Source organism: Oryctolagus cuniculus, chromosome 9 (assembly GCF_051225735.1).
Source record: "Oryctolagus cuniculus isolate XC-2025 breed Fujian yellow rabbit chromosome 9, ASM5122573v1, whole genome shotgun sequence".
NCBI lineage: Eukaryota > Metazoa > Chordata > Mammalia > Lagomorpha > Leporidae > Oryctolagus > Oryctolagus cuniculus.
In genome coordinates, this window is record NC_142875.1 from 130,566,825 (window position 1) to 130,591,040 (window position 24,216).

Genomic DNA, 24,216 nt, shown 5'->3' on the forward strand with positions numbered 1-24,216 from the left:
TAATGATCTCCGACTTGCCTTTAAAGTAAGCAGTGCCAAGGAGCCCACACTAGCCTTTTAAATGAGCTGATGATAGGTAGGCAGTTCTCGGATTTGTTTTATTTTTGCTAAGACATTTCATTTTTTTAAAGGGATGCAAGCCTTTTATTTGAAATTTCAGGTCAATGTGAGATTTAGGACCGAGAGTCTGAGCTGTAGTGCACAGGACTGCCTGGAATCCAGAGTGCCATGGAGCCATCCTCAAACAGAACTGAATACAAGGGGACTTTTACTAACTGTGGGGAGCAACTCGGACTAGACTAAGTTACTGGAATTAAGACTTATTCTATGCATCTGCTCTCCCACAATATGGCGCTGAGAAGGGAGTAACAGCTTCTACACAGCTGCCTCCAGTTCAACCAATAAACTGTAGGACCTGCTCCTGATTGGAGGAGAGCAGCGTACTCGGCATGTGGGTAGCAGAGTTGGGATTGGCGGAGGAGGACTATAAAGGAGGAGAGAGATGGCATGCACGAGGAACATCTAAGGGGAACATCTAAGGGAACGCCTGTGCAGCCCCCGAGAGAGCCGGCCGGCGGTGTGCCACTCCCCTGCGGAAGTGGGGAATGTGGCCAGGGGGAACCGCCCTTCCACGGAGGTGGAAGGGACAGTAGCCAACCCGGGAAGAACCAGCAGCAAACCCGGGGAGGGCCGAGCAGACGAAAGAACAGCGCAGGGTCCTGTGTCGTTCCTCCACGAAGAGGGGGAGCGACAACTAACTTTATAAACTTGCACATACCTTTTCTTCTCCAGGTCTCTGTTAACCAGGGCAACTGCACCAACCGTATTATGATGATCAAATGAGATAAAACATACTGGAATTTTTTGACCAATTAAAATATAACATTCATGGAGAGTGAACTATATAGCATTTATCTGCACAGTCACCCTATGACATAGGACTTACAACTTTTATTATTTTTTTTTTTTTTTGACAGAGTGGACAGTGAGAGTGAGAGTGAGAGAGAGAGAGAGGGAAAGGTCTTCCTTTTGCCGTTGGTTCACCCTCTAATGGCCACCGCACTGCAGCCGGAGCACTGCGCTGGTCCAAAGCCAGAAGCCAGGCGCCTTCTCCTGGTCTCCCATGCGGGTGCAGGGCCCAAGGACCTGGGCCATCCTCCACTGCACTCCTGGGTCACAGCAGGGAACTAGACTGGAAGAGGAGCAACCGGGACAGAATCCGGCGCCCCAACCAGGACTGGAACCTGGTGTGCCGACGCCACAGGTGGAGGATTAGCCTAGTGAGCCACGACACCAGCCACAACTTTTATTACTTTTTTATCAACATGGAAACAGGTTACACTACCAAGAAGCACAGCTAGGATTCGAGTTGACCAATTATCAATGCCAGAATCCAATTTCCTGCCCAGTACTGAACCCAGCCTCAGGAACCGGCAACCATTTCTTTGCCATTTACCCCTCAGAGGGGTTCTTCCCATACCCTGCTCACTGAGACAATCTCCTGCTTCCCGTCCTCTGGCCTTTCATCCAAGTAACTTCCAACCAAGACACAGAGTTCAGGGGGGTCCCTTCTGGTGGAGGACACACAAAAGCATTGTGCACCTGTCTTGTTTGGTGATGGGGTGCGAGGCATGGAGAGAGGAAGGTTCCAAGTCCATGCAATCTGAGAGACTGGAACATAGGGGTTTATAATCCAGTTCACTGAGTCGTCCCACTCTATTCAATAAAGTTCTGTTTGGTCACGTTTTAGTTATGCTGAGAGATTCAGAAGGAAAACAGGTGGAAAATAACACTTAAAATGGCTGTCTGGGGGTCGGTGCTGTGGCGCAGTGGGTTAAAGCCCCAGCCTGCAGTGCTGGCATCTCATATGGGTGCCGATTTGAGACCCAGTTGCTATTCTTCCAATCCGCATCTTTGCTGTAGCCTGGGAGAGCAGTGGAAGATGGCCCAAGGCCTTGGACCCCTGCACCTGCATGGGAGACCTAGAGGAGGCTCCTGGCTCCTGGCTTCAGATGGGCTCAGCTCTGGCCATTGTGGTCATCTGGGGAGTGAACCAGCAGAATGGAAGACTTCTCTCTGGCTCTACCTCTCTCTGTAGCTCTTTCTTTCAAATAAATAAAATAATTCTTTAAAAAAAATGGCTCTCTGCTTAGTCTATATTTATTCAATGGCTGTACTGTGTTGAGCACTACACAAAGATTTAAGAATTATGTCACTTTGAAGAGAGAAGTCTTACAAATGGATAATTAAAATGACACCCAGGAGAGGTGGACGTATGGGCCTACTGGTTAAGACACAGGGTGGGGAAGCCTGCTTTCTGTATCAGAGTGTCTGGATTTGAGTCCTGGGTCCCAATTCCAGCTTACTGCTAACACACAGCCTGGGAAGCAGCAGGTGATGGCTCTCAAGTGGTCGTGTCTCTGCCACCCTCAGGGGAGGGTCGGATTGAGTTCCCACCACCGTGGGCATCTGGGAATGAACCCCCAGGTGGGACATCTGTCTCTCTGCTTCCCAAATTAAAAAAGTACACCTGGGAAGAGGCAGTGGGTACAGCGGTATCATCGTGTCTGGCCCAGTTGGGCTGGATGGGTGAGAGTTAGGGATTATTTTCAGAGAAGAAAATGACAGTGTGCAGATCTGTGAGCTTCTAATTAACTCAATGTTCTAAAAAAACACAGAACAGGGTTTCCTGTTCATGTGAAATTCTTATAACTTAGCAGGGACGCATTGTGCAACAGAATCTGTGACCTGTTTCCCCCTTCATCTGCAGGTTAAAGGGTTGTGGAAACCTTCCCAGATCTTTGTCTCAGGGTGCTGCTGCTAGAGCAGAGCTCGGTGACGACTCGGGAGCAGAGGGACTGCCCCCCACACAGAGCCGACTCAAATGTGATTCTGCCCTCTGCGGCTCAGAGCAAGCTGTTGTGAACAGGAAACATGCTCCAGGGGTCTGTAGACACAAAGTACCCACTTCACAATTAACAATATGGAAAACGATGACGACGCTACCTAAGGAAGGATCTTAGATTTCAGAACACTGTGTGCAAGAAAAGGATCTGATAATGACCTTACTCACGATGACTGAAATAAACATCTTTATCAAGTAATACAAAAATTTTGCCATCCGAAATTAATTTTAATAAGAGAAATAAAAGATTCTCAGAGAATGACTAAAACTAATGACCCAAGGTCAGTCACGCAGATGACACAATCAGCCTTTATTACTCTGTAATGAAGCCCCTTTATGGAGTTGATTCTTCTATTTAGAAAATAAACCCTTTCACTACCTCATGTCTTTAAAATGTATCTCAACCTCCAGGAAAAACACAGTACAGTTGTGAAGGCAAAAACAGAAAATAAGAAAGGTCAGGTTTTTATTTTAGAAAATATTTGCATAGTAATTGAATCCTGACTGATTTAGAATGCATCACTCAGCTGCTCACCAGGTACCTGCAGCCAGAAACCTGTCTAGGAAAGCCAAATACAATGTCTTAGGGACTGAGACAGGGAGTGAAAAGTAGCGGGCTAATCAAACACTTCCACAAATAATCAAGGTTATAATTTCAGTAAATGTCTACATCAATAATGACTAATAGAATGGAATATTTGGCCGGCGCCGCAGCTCACTAGGCTAATCCTCTGCCTTGCGGCGCCGGCACACCAGGTTCTAGTCCCGGTCAGGGCGCCGGATTCTGTCCCGGTTGCCCCTCTTCCAGTCCAGCTCTCTGCTGTGGCCAGGGAGTGCAGTGGAGGATGGCCCAAGTGCTTGGACCCTGCACCCCATGGGAGACCAGGAGAAGCACCTGGCTCCTGCCATCAGATCAGCGGGGTGTGCTGGCAGAAGCACGCTGGCCGCGGCGGCCATTGGAGGGTGAACCAACGGCAAAGGAGGACCTTTCTCTCTGTCTCTCTCTCTCACTGTCCACTCTGCCTGTCAAAAAATAATAATAATAAAAAAAGAATGGAATACTAGAACATCAGATATCAACAACTGAGCATAAAAGGAAGTTCCTTTCAAGAGGGAGATTTGAAAGAGCTTTGAAAACAATTGTTTGGTATTTAAATATGTTCTCTTTTTTTTTTTACTATTAAGAAATGTATTTACTTGAAAGGCAGAGTTAGAATAAGTGAGTGAGAGAGAGAGAGAGAGAGAGAGAGAGAGGTCTTCCATTCACTGGTTCACTCCCCAAAGGGCCACAACGGCCTGAGCTGGGCTGGTCCGAAATCAGGAGTTTCTTCTGGGTCTCCCACGTGGGTGCAGGGTCCCAAGCACCTGGCCCATCTTCCACTGCTTTCCCAGGCCATCAGCACAGAGATGCATTGGAAGTGGAGCAGCTGAGACCCAAATCGGCATCCACATGGTAGGCTAGCGTTCTAGTTGGCAGCTTTACCCGCCACACCAAAGACGGGCCCCCAGATGTTCATTCTTAACTCTGTAATTTCTACTTGGACTCAGGATCAATAACAGTTTTTATAATGTTTGATTCAACTATGTTTTTGTAAGAAAATGAGAATTGGAATTTTTAAAATGTAATTAAAGAATTCTTTATGCATGTTTACTCTCAGATTTTGATAAGGAAGACCACTAGATCATCCATATCAACTGCCCGCTCTGCCCCTTCCTTACTCTCCTACTCCCAGGCAGTAAGTCTATGACAAGTGATTTTTAAATTAATGTAGAGAAAAGTACAACGAAAGGAATCCAAGAAATCCCCTGCTAAGTTTATTTTCGATGGACCAGAATTAGCTAGAATATCAACTCAGTTGCTGTATTTACATTTCATATGGGGATTTCTCACTCCTTTTGAGGACCTCAGCTTATTTCTCAATGAAGATTCTAGGTAAGCATAACCTAGCAGCAGGTTCTCTTAGATTAGGAGGGTACAAGGAGGATGTCCCTGAACTGAGGTCCTCTAAGCTAGCAACAGGACAACCCACAGATGAAAGTCATAACGGCTGGAGTGGGAGTGTGGTGCTATGGTTAGGACACTGCTCAGAGACCCACGTCCCATAACGCAGTGCCTGGGTTCACACTGTGGCTCGTTCCTGATTCTAACTTCCTGCTAACGGGCACCCTGGGTGGCAGTGATAGTGGGTCCCTGCTACTCACACTGGAGACCTGGACTGAGTTACTGGCTCTTGGTTTCAGCTCGGCCCAGCCCCAGCTGTTGCAGGCATCAGGGAGTGAACCAGTAAATAGTGGCTCTCTCTGTCTGCGTATCTCTTCGTGTGGCTCCCTTCCTGTCTCTGTCTCTCTGCCTTTCAACAGTGATGAGTTAGTTACTGCTGTTCTGGTGGTGTATCTCTTATGAAAAGCTCACCTTGGCAGCCCAAGATGGCTGAAGGGGAAGGTGCGCTGATTCTGACAAGGGGAAGACAACAGAAGAAAAGCGGAGGGAGTGCATTCGCAGGGGGGAGCTGGGGAGACGCTGGCAGTGGAAACTCTGCAGAAGGAAGAGGGATGCCGTGGAGCAGCGTGGAACAGTGCACGTGCAGCAGTGAGCGGGGACGCCACACACGACTCCCGCAGCCGGGGCTGGAGCAGACACCAGCTTCTGAGAACAAGGCCCCGGGGCTAAACTGCCAAGGCGGAGCACCTGCGGGCACCCGGCTCTGGGAGCATCTCCGCTCTCTCCGTGGGCAGTGCGGGCTTGTGGGGCCAGGAGGGATCCTCTGCACCCCGTGACCGTGGGAATTCTGGGATTACACGACAGGGTGTGCAGTGCAGCTGGGTGTCTGTGCAATCACCGTCAAGCTCGAGCCCCCTGACTGCTTGGGGCAGGTCATCACGGATTCTGTGCTCACACGGAGTCTGCACAGACCCCTCATGTGGTTCACGCACCAGCATGGATGAGGGCGGCACCCACTGTGGGCTGACCCCAGGCAACTGATCGCCCTGGGAGAGAGGTGAGGCTGTGATTCAGTCAGGCGTGACCACCCCCCCCCCCCAAGCCCACAACAGAGGAGGTCACCACAGTGAAATTAAGCCAGAAATTAACAACTGAGAATCTCTAGAAAACATGTAAACACATGGAGACTCAACAGCATGATCCTCTGTGGGTCACAGGAAACATCAAAAGGGGAATAAAAAGTTCCTGGAAACAAATGAAGATGACAACACAACTTAGCAAAACTTAGGGTATACGGCAAAAACAGCGTCAAGCAGGAAGTTTATACCAGTTAGTGTCTACATAAAGACATCAAATAAATGAACTATCGAGGCATTTCAAGGACCTTGAAAAACAAAAACTAAAACCAAAATTAGTATGAGTAAAGAATTAAAATTAGACAACAAAACAATTTTGGAAAAACACAAAAGACCAGTGAAATTATGAGCTGTTTTTTTTTTTTTAAATTGATAAATGGTTGGCCCAACTAACCAAACAAAAGGGAGAAGTCCCAAATTAATAAATGAAAAAGTACATAGATGTGAGAACAATGAAACATCAGGAATTACTACAAACAAATTAGAAAATCTAGAAGAAATGGAAAGATTCCTGGAAACATCATATTAAGAAACTGAAGATTGAAAGTGTTATGATTATCTCAATAGATGCAAATAAAGTATTTGATAAAATACAACATCCTTTTAGGATAAAAAAAAAAAACAACCTTAGGTAAATTGGGTACAGAAGGAACACTTCTCAACACAATCAAGGCAATATACGACAAGTCCACAGCCAGCATCAGATTGAATGAGGCCTCAGCAGGGCTGTTCTGAAGTCAGGAGCTTCCTCTAGGATTCCCACATGGGGACAGGGGCCCAAGCTAGTAACAGGACAACCACAAATAAAAGTAATAAAGGCTGGAGTGGGAGTGTGATGCTATGGTTAAGACATTGCTCAGACACCCACATCCCATAATGCAGTGCCTGGGTTCACACTGTGGCTCAACTCTTTTTTTTTTTTTTTTTTTTTTTTGACAGGCAGAGTGGACAGTGAGAGAGAGAGACAGAGAGAAAGGTCTTCCTTTGCCGTTGGTTCTCCCTCCAATGGCCGCCGCGGCCAGCATGCTGCGGCCCGCACACCGCACTGATCCAATGGCAGGAGCCAGGTACTTCTCCTGGTCTCCCATGGGGTGCAGGGCCCAAGCACTTGGGCCATCCTCCACTGCACTCCTGGGCCACAGCAGAGAGCTGGCCTGGAAGAGGGGCAACCGGGACAGAATCCGGCGCCCCGACTGGGACTGAGAACCCGGTGTGCTGGTGCCGCAAGGTGGAGGATTAGCCTAGTGAGCCGTGGCGCCGGCCGTCTCAACTCGATTATAACTTCCTGCTAAGACCAGGTGAAGCCACCACCAGGCAGTGCCGACACCCGCCATGAGCACCGGCTCAAGTCCTGGCTGCTCCACTTTCAATCCAGCTCTCTGCCGCAACCTGGGAAAGCAGTAGAAGATGGTGCAAGTCCTGGGACCCCTAAACCCACATGGGAGATCCAAAAGAAGCTCCTTGCTTCAGATCAGCACAGCTCCAGCCACTGTGACCATTCGAGGTATGAACCAGTAGATGGAAGACCACTCCCACCAACACCGCCTCTGCCTCTCTCTAATCTGCCTTTCAAATAAATAACTAATTAAAAAAAAGTCAGAGGTACTGTAATACCAGGTTTCAAGACATACTACAGGGTAGTAATAATCAAAAGAGCCTGGTACTGGCCCAAAACAGGCATGCAGACAAACGTAACAGAATACAAACCCTAGAAATCAATCCACCCATCTCTAACCAACTAATCTTTGAGAAAGGAGCTAAAATGAAGCCCTGGAGAAAGTTTCTGCAACAAAGAGTGTTGGGGAAATCGGAACTGCATGTGCAGAAGTATGAAACAAGACCGCTACCTTACGCCTTACACAAAATCAATTCAAAATATGTCAAGGATCTAAATCTATGAATTGAACATCAGGGAAACACTGTAAGACATGAGCGTAGGCAAAGACTTCCTGAAAAGACCTGAGAAGCACAATAAAAGCAAATAAAGAGACACATGGGGCCGGTGCCGCGGCTCACTAGGCTAATCCTCCACCTTGCGGCGCCAGCACACTGGGTTCTAGTCCTGGTCGAGGCGTTGGATTCTGTCCCGGTTGCCCCTCTTCCAGGCCAGCCCTCTGCTATGGCCAGGGAGTGCAGTGGAGGACGGCCCAAGTGCTTGGGCCCTGCACCCCATGGGAGACCAGGATAAACATCTGGCTCCTGGCTTCGGATCAGCGCGGTGCACCCGCTGCAGCATGCCGGCCACGGCGGCCATTGGAGGGTGAACCAACGGCAAAGGAAGAATTTTCTCTCTGTCTCTCTCTCACTGTCTACTCTGCCTGTCCAAAAAAAAAAAAAAAAAAAAAAAGAGAGAGAGAGACATGGGATTACATCAAGTTAAGAATCTTCTGCTCTGCAAAGGAAACACTCAGCAAAGAAGCATTGGGAGACAGAATGGGAGAAAATATTTGCAAACTATGCAACTGATAAAGAATTCATATCCAGAACCTATGAAGAGTTCTAGGAACTCAACAACAACAAAACAAACCATGCAGTTAAGAAATGGACAAAGGACTTGAATAGACATTTTTCAAAAGACGAAATTCAAATGGCCAACAGACACATCAAAAAATGTTCAGGATCACTAACCATCAGAGAAATGCAAATCAAAACCACAACGGGGTTTTACCTCATCCCAGTTAGAATGGCTCTCAGAAAGAAATCATTAAACAATAAATGCTGGTGAGGGTTTGGAGAAAAAAGGTTCCCTAATCTAGTGTTGGTGGGAATGTAAATTAGTACCGCCACTGTAGAAGACAGTATGAAGATACTTCAGAAAGCTAAAAACAGATCTACCATATGAGCCAGCCATCCCGCTCCTGGGCATCTACCCAAACGAAATGAAAGCAGCACATCAAAGACTCATCTGTACCTGTTTAGTGCAGGCCAACTCCAAATAGCTAGGATACGAAATCACCCCAGATGTTCATCAAATGATGACTGGACAACTAAAATGTAGTATATACACACTATGGAATACTACCCGCCCAATAAAAAGAATGAAATCCTGTTTTTTGTAACACAATGGGTGCAAATGGAAACTATTATGCTTAGTGAAATATGCCAGTCCCAATATGACAAATATCAAATGGTTTCCCTGATCTCTTCTTAACTAATAAAGTATAAAAAATAATATGTATGAGCAAAATTGACATACTTAGATTCCATTACTGTTTACAGCCTTGGTCTCTACCATTAAGGAACAGTTTTTTTTCCCTTGTATTAGCTGAATTCTTTACTTAGTAGAAGGTTAAACTTAAGATTATAAAATAGACTGAAAGTATGTCACAGTAAAAATTAAAATAATAATAAAGGAAAGAGAAGTGAGAGTGGAAATACTGGCAGGAGGGAGGGCAGAGTGGGAAGCATTACTATACCCATAAATCTTTACAGATGGAACACTAGAAATTTGTTCGCCTTATATAAATAAGAGTGAAAAAAAATTAAAGCTAACCTTGAAAATTCAACAACTCTGCCAAGTAGTAATGAATGCCGCCACCCACTGCACTGCTTGGGGCTGATTTGGTTGATCAGTTATTTATTTTATGTTCTTCTTTAGTCTCATCAGAGAGCAGAAGTTAAGAGTGGAGGGGTCAGGTGAGAAGTCTCTGGAGGTGACTGAAATGGATGCACCTGCAGACCACAGTGCTGCCCACTCTGAGCAGTGTAGCTGCCAGCTGCCTTTCTGTGTTCTGCCTCCTGCGGAAAACACGTGCAGCTTTCCGGGGGGACTGGGAGAAGGGAGAGCGGCGGGGTGAGAAAGGACTCTACAAGATGAGCTTCCAAATCCACAGCTGGTTGAACAGACGCTTTAGAAAGGACACACAACTGGCTAACAAACAGAGGCTTCACAGATGAGAGCTGAGAGTGACGGGGAACTTAGCAGCAAAAGTGAAAAATAACGGACACTATGAAGCACGGTAAGTGTATGTCAATTCACACCCAGATGTTGGCAGAGCACATTATGACAATCTTTGACAATACAACCTAATCTGCAGACTGTACTACAAACATACCAGCTAACTCAGCAACATTATTTCTAGGAAGTACCCCTACATGCACGCTTAACCAAGTGCACAAAAAGCCACGTGTACACCAGAGTTTAACGTGGCAGTTTTGCTATGATTTAATAAAAAACTGAATTTACTAAAACATCCATTCACACAATGCAAGCCTGTTGAAACAAGGTAACTATGTAAGTAGTGGCACAGTCACACAGAAACACCATGTATTCAAAGAGGAAATAACAGTGCAGAGTACTACACACACAGTGATGCCACTGTTATAAAATGATGGCATGTGATTGTCAAGAAACGGAATAATTTATAGCAAATTTCTCGAGGTGACTACCCCTAGATGTGTGATCACAGGGATTCTGATATCACATTATACACTTTCAAATTAACCTAACTTTTTAACATTTTATATTTATCTTTATCATGGTATAATACTTTAAAATTTGTGAGTGAAAATTCTTATTTCTGTAATTTCTCACTCGTCAAATGTGTGGTTTCAGACAATTATGATGATGAGTTGTAAACCCACTGAGCTGCTAAACAGTGATATGAATATCTGTGGCTACAGGAGACACGTCTGTGAGGACAAAGACGTCTGCAGGAGGCACCTCAATGGCACAGTTCACAGGGGACCAACAGGCACCCTGAGACCACCCATACGCAATTACCCACAAGTGCAATTAGTTCTAATCTGAAGCAAGTGCAGCTCATGTATTCTATGCTGTTACCTTCAGAAATTTTGATGTAAGTTGTTGTCTGCTTTTAGTGTGACTCGCAGTCACTGCAGTGCACTGATACACTGGGAGTGAGTTTCCGGATTATCAGGGGCAGAACATCCAAACGACTCATAATGTCTAAAGCAAGTTAAAGAGAATCTGTAGGAAATCTATCAAGAAAAACAATAAACCAGTGAAATCCTGGGAGAGATGTTTGTGGAAATTTATTCTCACAATGATTTCTTTTTTTGACAGGCAGAGAGGACAGGGAGAGAGAGACAGAGAGAGAAAGGTCTTCCTTTGCCGTTGGTTCACCCTCCAATGGCCGCTGTGGCTGGTGCACTGCGCTGATCCGAAGGCAGGAGCCAGGTGCTTCTCCTGGTCTCCCATGGGGTGCAGGGCCCAAGCAGCTGGGCCATCCTCCACTGCACTCCCTGGCCACAGCAGAGAGCTGGCCTGGAAGAGGGGCAACCGGGACAGAATGTGGCGCCCCGACCAGGACTAGAACCCGGCGTGCCGGCGCCGCAAGGTGGAGGATTAGCCTAGTGAGCCGCGGCGCCGGCCTTCTCACAATGATTTTAACACTGGTGTTCCCCATGTCAAGGTGCCATAATTCGTCATTCTCCTACCAACTGAGTCTTTTTAAAACCCTTGGAATATGAAACTCAAGTTCTCATTTCTTACATGTAAAACACATCAGATATTCCATGAAGTACATGCCTTGACCAATCCCTGTAACTAATAGCTAAATGAAGATTAAATCTTCCTATGTGTCTTCTAATAACATTCTTACATATTCTGTAAGTCGAGATATGAATTTACACTCAGGCTACGTAAACTAAACAGGACTTCGGCAGGGAACAGAAATTATACATCATGTACACACATACCGAAAAGTAAACAGTACAAAGAGATGAACTTGTAATTATTTCTGGAAAGAGAAAATTATCAGCATGTCTGTTTCTCAAGGGGGAAAGAGAGGGAAGGAGAAAGGAGAGGCCAGGGCAAAGGGGCCAAGGAGAGAGGGGACAGTTAGTTCCCTGAAGACACTTAGCTCACTGGCCAGACACAGGGTAAGGGGTCAGCAAATAACCATGTACGGTACATCTGTACACTGGAGTGAGTCTTCTATAAGGATATAAGCAGTAGGGTCAGAACCAAGAAAAACAAATCAGGTATCACAGCAGGTTTGTTTGGAAGATCTACTGGAATCAAATCGTTTTACCAGTGGACTTTAGAATACCAGAGTCATGTAAAGTACAGAAAACTGAAATCTAAATTATAAAGCAATTTGCCTGTCATTACAACATAAGGACTGCCATGACAGAGACGATCTCCTAATAAAACTTAATAAAAACTCACGATTCAACTGTGCTGCTCAGTAACTTACAGCAAGTCCTTTTGAGCAGAAACACATAAAGTCATTTAAGAATAATTACTGCTAGCGATTTGGACTCTGATGTCGAAGGGTGGTAACTACATTAAGAGCTCTGTGTTGTGGAAAGAAGCAGCCATCAAAGGAGGTACTTTTCTCTGATGGGAGCAAAGCACTTCCACTTTGCTCATGGCCTTGTCTAGACACTAATGGGGACTGTGGACTCAAATGCCTTCCACAGCCTTCGCAGCTCATGGCAAGAGTCTTGGGTGGTCACTGACGTCATACATAAGACTGTTAACTGTTAAATCAACAGCAGGAGTCACTGTGCACTAACTTCCCATGCAGGACCTCTGTCCTCACTGTGTTGTATTAGGAGAGTTAACTGTAATACTTGTTCGCAAATAGTTTTTTTTTTTTAATATTGTGTGTATGTGAGTGTGCAAATTGTTAAAATCTTTACATAGGATAGAGTTGGTCTTCTGTGTATAAAGTTAACTGAAAACAAATCTTAATGGAGAATAGGACTGGGAATGGGGGAGAGTGGAGGAGGTGCAGTGGAAGTGGAGGGGGGAAGGCAGGTATGGTGAGAACAATCACTACATTCCTAAAGTTGTACTTAGGAAATTTGTACTTACTAAATAAAAGTTTTTTTTAAAAAAAGTTATAGTGGTAAATGATATATAAATGTAAAATTCTAATGTATTTAAGATATATACACATTTATTATATATTCCACATAAAATACTGCAGAATATATTTATCTTTTTCATTATCTTTCTCAGATAATTTGATTCTATAGAAATTAATTAAATTCTAGTTAGAATGATTATCTGGTGAAATTTAACCTAAATTTTTAGAATACATTTGCTAATCAAAGATAGGTTTCTGGGGTGTGGCATTGTGGCATAGTGGATTAAGCAGCCCTGTGCAATGCCAGCAAACCATCTGGGCATCGGTTCCAGTCCTGGTTGCTTCACTTCTGATTCAGCTCCCTACTAATATGCCTGGGAAAGCAGTGGAAGGTGGCTCAAGTCTATGTGCCCCTGCACCCCTGTGAGAGACCAAGAGTGCCGGGCTCCTGACCTGGCCTAGCCCCCGCCAATGTGGCCATTAGTAGAGCGAATAAGCGAATATAAAATCTCTTCATCTGTCTCTGTCTCTCTGAAACTCTGCCTTTCAATTAAATATTTTTAAATATTTATTTATTTATTTGAAAGTCAGAGTTACACAGAGAGAAGAGAGCAGAGAGGGGGAGAGAGAGAAAGAGGTCTTCCATCCACTGGTTTACTCCCCAATCGGCTGCAATGGCCGGAGCTGTGCTGATCCGAAGCCAGGAGCTTCTTCTGGGTCTCCCACACAGGTGCAGGGGCCCAAGGACTTGGGCCATCTTCCACTGCTTTCCCAGGCCATAGCAGAGAGCTGGATGGGAAGCGGAGCAGCTGGGTCTCGAACTCGAGCCCATATGGGATGCTAGCACTTCAGGCCAGTGCGTTAACCCGCTGCTCCACAGTGCGGCCCCTATATAAATATTTTTTTAAAAATGGGTTCTTATAAAAGTCTCAAAGTCAGATTGAACAAAGGGTGCCTCCTAAGCTGGGGCTGCACTTACACACTGACTTGTAACAGAAAAGGTATTGGCATTCCCGCCAGCACAGGCAGCACTGGGAGGAGGAAGTGTGCAAGCCGAGAGCAGGAACCTCGAGGTCGACAGCAGTGGAGACATGACGACATGATTCGCTAAGGTCACCACCGTTCCTGCACTGCAGAAGCCCACGTGCCCGGGTTAACACAAAGGATTTCCAAAAGAGGAACATGATCAACTCACAGTGATTTCAGGGTAACACCGTCAAACGACTGTTACTGATAGACTTAGTAAACTATGACTCGATCCACACCACTGACCAAATGCACGGAAAATTTCTTATAGACGCATGCCTCTCACATGCTCACAAGGGACAAGAAAGAACAAACTGTGAAGGGTGTTCTTAGCATTTCAGACTTGGTTGCTCTGACATGCGAACCACAGCCTCATCATGGAGCCCATCCCTTCAGCATACAAAGCATGTGCTGGGGTTATCCACAGTCCTCCTTTCCTTTTCTTCACCTGTCTCCTATGGCTACTAAGCCTTTGACACAAGAAAAAAAAAGATCTATTTGTAAAACAAAATCAACTCTTGATTTCCCCATCTTCTAAAGATTAAAAATATGCAGATGTTGGAAGATGAAGGAGAGCTGGCAAACTCCTTTTTCTAGTTAGTACTTCTCTAACTTTGTGGATGCCACCTGAGGCTTCAGAGTGGGGTTCAAGATACCCACACAGGAAGAAGTATCCACAAAGCCTGTGAAGATGCGTATTATGAACAAAACGGTGCATGGACTCCCAAGGCGTCTTGCACCCACGTAAGCTTATCTTTTCCTTTCATTTGCCCACAAACCGTCTACAGCCCTCCCTTGCCCAAGGACTTCCTGTTTAGGCAGGTACTGGTATTTGTTCCTTTGTTTCATCTCATTAGAGCGAGAAAGGCCAAGCTGTGTCCTCTGTGACACTGGCCTGGGTCTCCTGGCCCCTCCTTCCCGGTGCTCTCCTCAGCCTGATGGTGATGCCTCAGAGGCGGCCTGGGAAACCATCCACTGAACTGTCATTCGGAAGTGGTTTACCTGGGTGATGCCTCCAACTATCACTCCCCGTCAACTCCCCCCACACGCTCCACCTTCCTCTCACTGTTTCTGTGTGTGGTAAATACAGGGTAAAGAGGACGTCTGATCCTGAGGAACAAGGAACCCTGTTCTCCGTCTCCACCTGTGCTTATTTAGGTTAACGCAGGACCAACCAGATTAAAAAGAGAAACAAAACTGGGAAGATCTCCCTGTTGGCCTGAATGCAAGAATGTACAATGCATTACTGCACAGGATAGGTCCTGGAAGGTGCTGAGAATGGCCACAGTGTCTGTTCCTGAAATGCATTCCTGCCCAGAAGCCTGGGGGACAGCAAGTGACCATTCTCCCCACTCCTGCACGGCCACCCTGTGACATGCTGCATTCTGTTCACATTCTTAAGTCAGCACCCACATTCTATTAGGCCCTCCAGACTTCACCCCCTTTAAAGATAAGCCAAGGTTCTGCAGGTTGGGCAAATAAGAACACTCAAGAAAGTATACGTTAACAGCTCCACCTACGACCATTAATGATACAACAAGTCCCTTCTCTTGGTTAGAGATGCAGCTTGTCCCCCACATGACAGCAGTGGGATGTACACAGTCTGAAACAGAAGAGCGAGAGGGGCAGCATCGCGAGCTCAGCTCAGTGGCTGGGCTCCGCGTGGGAGCACCTGCCACACACCGTCAGGAATGCCTAAGCAACGAGCAATCTCACAGCATTACTTACCCTCCCTTGATGTAGTCAAGGAAAGAAACTTCCGTTTCTACCAAGAAGGAGAGTAGCGTTACCTGGAAAAGAAACCCAGAATTAGCTCCAGCAGAACTAACTGTAACCCTGAAAGGACTTTTTTCCCCTAAATGACACAGAGAAAACCTTACTTCCTAGCATTTGGAAAAAGCACTAAATACATGATAGTTTATTAAAATCTGCTAGGACAGACTGCTCTTACACTGAAAATTAACAGACGGGACTGGACCAGAAAAGAAGAAAAAATTAACTCCTTTCTATGATCAGTTTACTCGCTTTGAAGGACAGCTTGAAAATTATCTAAGAGGACACTGCGCTCCTTCTGAGTTTAGATAAAAGGGAAGACGAAAGGAAGCTGAAAACCCAGAGTCAGTGAGCCACGCTGCAGAGGGCGGGACACAGCGCTTCTGACTGGGCTCTGGGCAGGATCATCTACCCTGCGGGTGTCCTGACTCTCAGGAATCCCTACACAGGAACGCAGAGAAAACTCAGATTTTGCCTCTCCAAAGGAAAGCAAATCTCGGGGGAAAATGTCAGCATTTTTTTACTCAATAAGATGATTTCTTTTTTTTTTTTTTTAACACAACTTTCAGATACATTCATCTTTGCACCCTGCTGCACTGATTTAGGACAGCATCCATCCCCACAGTTGTCACGTTCAACGCATCATCAATGAGCACCTTCACACCCTGTAAAATAAATCTACTTAACAGTTAAGGGTGACATTAAGGGTATGGTCTTTCCACCTTTTTTTTTTTTTTTTTTTTTTTTTTGAAAGATAGAGTTAGCAGTGAGAGAGACAGAGAGAAAGGTCTTCCTTCCGTTGGTTCACCCCTCAAATGGCTGCTGTGGCCGGCACTGCACTGATCCGAAGCCAGGAGCCAGGTGCTTCTCCTGGTCTCCCATGCTGTGCAGGGCCCAAGCACTTGGGCCATCCTCCACTGCACTCCCGGGCTACAGCAGAGAGCTAGACTGGAAGAGGATTAACCAAGTGAGCCATGGCGCCGGCCCCAGGTCTTTCTTAATACGACTTGAACTTTTCCATGTCTGCCTGATTCTCTGTACTCTGACTCCGCAGAAGAACACATGAGCCTCCCTCTGGGAACTCAGCCCACAGGAGGAAGCCGGGCACCAGCCCCAGCGGGGAGTCCTCCCCTGTGATCACTCCCTAGGCAGCCGACTCCTGTGTCACGTTCACAGTGCGATCCTACGTGATACGAAGCTTCAGTCTTACTTGTTTCCAGCCTGATTTAAAATGTCCACTTGGGCTTTATTCATTAATTTTAATGTTTAATGGCTAACACAAAAATTTGACTTACTGTTCCAGAATTGGTATACTTTTTCTTTTTTCCTTTCTTTTTGGGATTCACCACCTAAAAAAACAGACGAAACAATTCAAACACGTTAGGTAATTTTGAAGACACTAGTTTAATCGGCTGCCTTGGCGTCTGGTGCATGTACTGCTTTACAAATGCTTTGAGGACTCCTGGCCAGTTATCTGGGCACTGCTTCTCTGCACACTGGCTGGGGAGCCTCGGGAAAGAGAGCTTCGTTTGTCAGAGGTACTCTCCTCACTCACCGGATGCCCTGAGCGTCTTTAACCCTCTGCATCTTCTAGGGAACAGGTTATAACATCCAAGGTCCACAATAATTATTATTACTTTCTAGAAAATTTAAAGTGATGCATATCTAAGAAATGTAGCTTACTCGAATTAAATACCCTAACACAACAGATCGCCCAGCGTGTGAATATCTAAGAGGTCTTCTGACCTAACAATTGCTTCATAGTGGAAGTAATTTCCACGGAATGCCCATACTACCTAGTAGGTAGAGGTCTATTTTATCGAAACAAGCCTGATTTTTTTGACCATTGGTTTCGTGAGGAAGTATCAATGCAGTATCAATGCACTCCTACATTTGAACAAAACTGAAGGCACCAAGGAACAAGAAAGAGAGTGCCACCTGTCAATCTCATAGGATCAATAAAATACAGTAGTGCCTTAAGAGGCTCTGCCAGCTCTTCTCAACCCACAGCATGGGGACAGCACTTGACCGGGAAAGAAAACATGAAAGACTTTATGAGTAAGTACCATTTGAGCTAGAATTTATTAATGTAAACCAGGGTTCCAATAAAAATGAAATGAACCAAGCATTCTAGAAAGGGTTTGACTGAAACAGAGGTCACAGACAAACAGATTCAAAATGAGTCTGAAAAAGTGAGCGGGAGCCATGTTGAGGAGATCCTAAATATCAGAGCGCAGGGTTGGGACGCTCTTCAACTGAGGTTTCAACCAGAGCACGGTCTACTCAGTCGACAGCACAGAGATCCACGCAGAGAAACTGGAGACAACAGTCAGGATTCTATTTCTAACCACCTATGAAGAGGTAACGAGGCACTGGATAAAGCAGTGCCAGGAAGCCTGGCTCCCAAGGAGAACTCAGAAAACAGATTAAACTGGATTAGGACCACCACTACAGAGGGCCTGTGTCAGCTGTACTTCAGATGTCTGCCTCTCCCATTACACACTGACATTTTTTAGTCATCACTGTATCCCCAGAGGGATACACAAAATATGGGCTATGGAAGACATTTAGTAATTTTTACAAGTGTACAAATTAGTGTGTGGAATACTTAGTGCAGTAAGAAGGTGGTAGGTAAAGGAGACTCCTTCACTTTTAACTTAAAAGAGGCCAATTTTAGTGTCAACTCAGCAGAGAAAGGTTATTATTCTTGATGAAACACTGATAATAATATTTTCCTTTGATGTCCTCAAGTATTAAATTATAGGAATATAGCAATACCACAGCTCAAGGATGAACAGTGCTAAACTACGCCAGGTGTCCCAACACATGCTTGCTGACCAACTAGTGGAGTGCTTTAAGGCAGAAGTAACTACTGTGGACTTGCTTTAATAAATGGATTTTTTTAAGATTTATTTATTTCAAAGGCAGAGACATACAAAGTGAAGAACAGACAGAAAAAGAGATCTATTCACTTGTTCGTTCCCTAAGCCATGAGCCAGGAACTCCATCCTGGTCTCCCATATGGGTAGTGGGCACAAGTACTTGGCCCTCCTCCACTGCGTTCCAGGCCATTCACAGGGAGCTGGATCAGAAGATCAGCAGGGACTTCACTGGCATTTCACGTATGGGCGCCAGAGGTGCCACCAGCAGCAGCTCAGGCCAGGGCCACACTGCAGGCCCCAGCAGGATTTCCTACTGACTGTGCATGGCCTTGTCACTCCCTCTAGTTTGCACGTGAATGAGAGCGAAGGCACTCCGCAGATCACAGGCCACTGCACAGTGCCACTGATCACAACTGAAGCACATTTTATTTTTTTATTAGAGAAGTTTTGGTGGGGAAGTTGGAAGACAAAATATAAAAAATGGAGCTTAAGAAATTAACATATCCATACTTAATTTTTAAAGTTTCACATGCAAAAATTCAAAATCACTCCAGATTTAAAAGGCCTTGAGACTTGAAGAGAAATAATATCATTTAGTCTAAGAAACCAGTTGGCTAGAAGAATTTAAATATTCTTAAAATCATATATTGTTGCTAAGTTAACCTGTGGCACTTATCCTTTGCAAAAATCCATGTTTTAAGACATAGAGTTACTGAAAGTGATAAAAATAAAATGCTTCTCACCTCGTATACATTGAATTGGGACTGCCCTCTAGAAAGTTCCCGGTAGCTTGTTGTAAATTCTCCAATGAAATCGTGACTAAAAGGGAAGAAAGTATACATTAAGTCTAGTGATCGTGGAAAAAGCTTGCTATTATTATGCATGTAATAATTATTAACTCTAAGAGACGGATATATCATTGTCCTCTAATTCAAAATCATGTATATACAAGTCATATTTTCATTAATATTCAAATGTGTATTCCACCAAAATTCATTTTGACATAGGTATATTAGTATTAAGAGCTCCTATCTCAAAAACATTATTTGTTATTAAAATAATCAATTATTTAATAGGATGAAAATTGGAGACACTCCAATTTATTCATCAACGAAGTAATCAAAAATATACAGAAATCTTCAAACTTTCCTATGGCTGGGGGTAATAAGACACCACTACAGAAAGAAATGACGTGCTAGCATGTCTAACAGTCACCAATCCGGTCTTTAATGACAGCAATTAACAAGTGTTTTGCTAACACCAACCTGGTAATTCTAAAAGTCACTACCTCTCGGAGGCCTGCTCAGTTCAGTGAGAAGGGGTAAGAAATGAGTAAACATGGGTGAGTTCTCACTGAGGTTGACCCACGCTTGCACAAAATAAACGTCCAGCACTCAGCCGCAGGGAGAGGACTTGTATTCTCCTCCTCAGGAGTCAAGATAATGTCCAGCACTATGCTGAACACACAATGCTGAGAATAAGTTTAAAATTCAGGGATCCTGTGCAATGGTGAAGTAAAATGTGCCAAGGAGGAAGACAGAGCGTGCAGGAGCAAAGTATGTAATACACATAAGAGATGTCAAGGTAGGTAGCTCTATCATAGAATTTACACTTGGCTCATTTGTTTTAGAAATGCAAACTGACATTCCTACAAGGACCCATGCTGATGCAAGGGTTATCCATGACTCACTTAGAATCCATGAGCTATCCAGGGGCCTGATAACCAATGACAAATGACACATACCGTCCAAAATACTGATTACACAAGTTGTGATTTGGAAGGGAAAAAACACAGCCACCATAGTTTTAGCTGTTTTTACAATAAGATGTTCAAACAGAAGTCATTTCATGTAGCTCATTTAGCTACCCAGCCTCCCAGTGCTCCCCCTTCTAAAGACCATGTACATCTTATACATCACTGTGCTTTACATGAGACATTTCTCTTAACACCAGAGTCTCCCAGACCTCTCCTAGATAATAGTTTCCAAGAGGAGAAGACTGTGATTTATATCTATTTATGAACCCTAAACTCTTGAACTCACTCTTTGGAGCTACCAAGAGAAAATACCAATACAATACTTCAGTGTTGTTCAGAGGAGAGATCTTCCATCAACTGGTTCACTTCCCAAATGACCACAACAGGCAGAGCTGTGACGATGCAAAGCCAGGAGCCAGGAGCTTCTTCCTGGTCTCCCACATGGATATCGTAGCCCAAGCAGTTAGGCAATCCTCCACTGCTTTCCCTGGTACATCGGCAGGGAGATGGATTGGAAGTGGAGCAGCCAAGATTCGAACCAGTGCCCATATGAGAAACAGGTGCTCCAGGAAGTGCCTTTATCTACGGTGCCACAGTGCCAGCCATTATGTATTAAAGGTTAGGTTTATGATTATAAAATAAACTGAAAGTATTTCATTGTAAAAATTCAAAGAGTAAGAAGGAAGGAGCGGGAGGCGGGGGGGGGGGGAGAGCAGGCAAGAGGGAGGGCAGGCTGGGAAGAATCACCAAGTTCCTAAATCTGTATATATGAAATGCATGAAATTTGTTCACATTATATAAATTGTAAAAATAATGTAAAACATAGACACACAAGAAATGGTTGCATCATGTGAACCTCTTGGTATTATTCTGAAAGTGCTAATCTTATCCATTTGGTGAACTGTCTAAACTCATTATTCAGCTTTTAATTGATAACACTAAATTCCTTCCATTCAACATTTATCAGAAACCAGGTAGAGAGAAGCAACACTCACTGGTTTCCAGTAAATGCAGTGACGCCATCAAGCCTCAGCGACATGTAACACAGCCCTCTGGATAAGGCCAGCCCGACGGAGCGGGCAGCCGGCCCCCAGCAGCTTCACCGGTTTACCAAACCGCACACGGAGCTGCTCCTGCTGGAGTCAGGAGGGAACTTCCCAGGGAGCAGTTCTCCGATATTCACTGGGTTTTGTTTCTGTTAAATTTGTTACTCTCTACAGCACTGAGTAACAAACAACAGGGTCCAATCTATTTGGGCTCAATGTTAGGAATGAGTGTTCATGTGCTGCCGATCTGGGTTTTCTACTATGGACAGACACCGTTTATCAAGACCTGCAGGGAATTTTTTTCCACCACATTAGCTGTTTATGAGTTTAGAGCCAAGTTCGTGGCTTATCTCTTACAAGATTTGTCTCCATGACGTGCTATCCTCTGCAGACAGCTCCGATTTCTCATTCACATCACCCGCATGACCCCCTTGTTCTGTTTTCTCTCTCAAAGCTTAGTGTAGTGTCTTAGGGGAATTTCTGTAAGCTGCCTTGGAATCTACTCAGAACAAGTCAAGGCAATGGCATTCCACCAAGTGGTTAAAATGCCCACACCCCACACAGGAGTGCCAAGGTTCAATTCCTCGCTCCAGCTCCTGACCCCAGATTCCTGGGTGCAGACCTTGGAGGCAATGATGATGGTTCAAATAATTGGATCCCTACCACCTAATGTGGGAGACAGAGATTAAGTTCCAGATCCTGGCTGCAGCCCAGCCCAGCCCAGCCCAGTCCAGTCCATCCCCAGCCCCAGCCATTGTGGAGACCTGGGGAGTGAAGCAGTGAATGCAAGCTCTCTCTTCTCAGTCTCTGTCTCTGTGTCTGTTTCTGGCCCCCTATTTATTTATTCAGGGCATGAATAAATAAAGCAATGAATAAAATACTGGCCCCCATATTGAGTCATGCTCAAGATGATTTTGTAAATACACTGAAATTGCATGTCCCACAAATTCCCGATACTGTAAAGGATAAAGTTTATCAAGAGTCACAGACTGTATTCCAGCCTCCACTGCACGTCTCCTAGACACAGAGAACATCCTGCATGGCTTCAGCACCCACAGGCCACAGTCATGGTGGAGTAAATGGCCCACAAGCGTCTAAGATGCTCTATCTCAACCATCAATCTGTGAACCTGGATGCAAACTGGGCAGAGCCTCAGGCTGACTCTGTTACAGATTTTTTTTTTTTTTTTTGACAGGCAGAGTGGACAGTGAGAGAGAGAGAGACAGAGAGAAAGGTCTTCCTTTTGTCTTGGTTCACCCTCCAATGGCCGCCGTGGCCGGCGCACCGCGTTGATCCGAAGGCAGGAACCAGGCGCTTCTCCTGGTCTCCCATGGGGTGCAGGGCCCAAGCACTTGGGCCATCCTCCACTGCACTCCCTGGCCACAGCAGAGAGCTGGCCTGGAAGAGGAGCAACCGGGACAGAGTCCGGCGCCCCAACCGGGACTAGAACCCGGTGTGCCGGTGCCATAAGGCGGAGGATTAGCCTAGTGAGCTGCAGCGCCGGCCACAGATCTCTTTAAACCCATAGCCTCTTTTTAAATCCCCAGCCTTTGGAACCTGTCGCACTCAAGCCCTGTCTCTGAAGTCACAGATAAGCACTTCAAAGAGAAGGTTAAAGCTGCTTTCCCCTGATTTATTCTCTTAATTTTCCTTTATCCTATCATCAACTATTCCTAGATTCTACTAAGATTAAAAGAAAGAAAATTTAATTTGCTTTAATAATTTTATCTTTTCGTGATGTTCAATACTGTAATACTGAAGCAATTCTCTCTATAAAAATATGAAAGTGCTTTAATAAATCATAATGTCCTTGCCAGATCCTGTTAATTATTACTAATAATTATTCTAAGTCTCAGGCTCTCTGACTGCTCTCACAAAACTGAGCTTACTCCAGTGTTGTGTATCTGGTTTGGGTCAGCTGACACCTTATTTTTTTTCCCATTTCTATAATTACTAGAAGTCTGAGGGAGTAAGTTAAAGGGATATTTAAGGCAAACTGATAAGTGCCACAGCCAGAGTTCGGCTCTAGAAAACCTCGAGTAAAATGATTCAATTGTTGAATAAAATCTTATATTGAAGTCACTGCTGTGTTTCACTAACAGTGGGCAAAGGGAGTGTACATCGTCACACATGCAGCCTGGGAGAGTCCCTAAAACAAACCACTCATCTGTTGTGGCAGCTTCCTCCCCTGCGTCCCTGATCTACTGACTGCAGCTGCGATGTCTTCTCCTCCAGGAAGCCCTGCCTGCTCCTCACCCTTACTCTCGACTCTCAACAAAGCCCCCCTACTAAAACACGGGGGCCTGTCCATCACGACGCTGCCTACCCTGAGACTCATGCCCGTGTACACACTTCTCCTCTTGGCCTAGGTCAGCCCTGCAGGGTGGGGATCTCAGTGCCAACATCACCAGCGTCCTCAGGTGAACAGGGGAACTGTGCTGTGTCCTTTTCCTGCCAGTCACTTGCATGGGCGTTGCTCTCATCAGCAATATTCAATCCAAAAGAAAAATCACACAAGTTCCCACGGCATCACCTACAGGAACCCTCATCCTCTCCCAAACATCCCAGAGAGTAACACCGACAACTGGGATCTTCCCACGGGCAGGTGGCCACATCATCAGAGACAAAAACATGGTCCCTCGTGGGTACTGCCGAGCGCTCTCCTGCAGGCCACCCTGCCCTGGGGACAGCAGAGGACGCTGAGTGTGCATATAATGTGGACAAGAGGCAAAGAGGTACCAAATCCACTTCCTCCCTTTCTCTGCCTCCACGCAGTCGGGACTTGCACAATTCAGGGTCCTTGTGTCCTCACTCAAAACTCAAGAGGCAAGGCCTGCTTGCCATTTCAAAAATGAACCCAAAGCATTTGAGTCTTCTGTGACACAGGTTTTGCCCCTTTAAAGCGACACTGCTGGAATCTGTTCCAGCTGTTCAGCAGCCATTCCAGACACCTGCACGTGGTCAATGAGAG

General features: G+C 45.3%; 1 protein-coding gene across 3 annotated transcripts in view; it reads right to left on the reverse strand.

The window, feature by feature from the left end:
* CPNE8 (copine 8) overlaps window positions 1–24,216 on the reverse strand; it is a 260,377-nt gene that overhangs the window by 62,438 nt on the left and 173,723 nt on the right. For all 3 annotated transcript variants that reach the window (XM_051850927.3, XM_002712675.6, XM_070049629.2), the window contains exons 11-13: window positions 19,187–19,262; window positions 16,857–16,910; window positions 15,517–15,578 (exon numbers count right to left, since the gene is read on the reverse strand). In XM_051850927.3, the coding sequence (XP_051706887.3) occupies window positions 15,517–15,578; window positions 16,857–16,910; window positions 19,187–19,262 (192 nt within the window). The remainder of the gene's footprint in view (window positions 1–15,516; window positions 15,579–16,856; window positions 16,911–19,186; window positions 19,263–24,216) is intronic.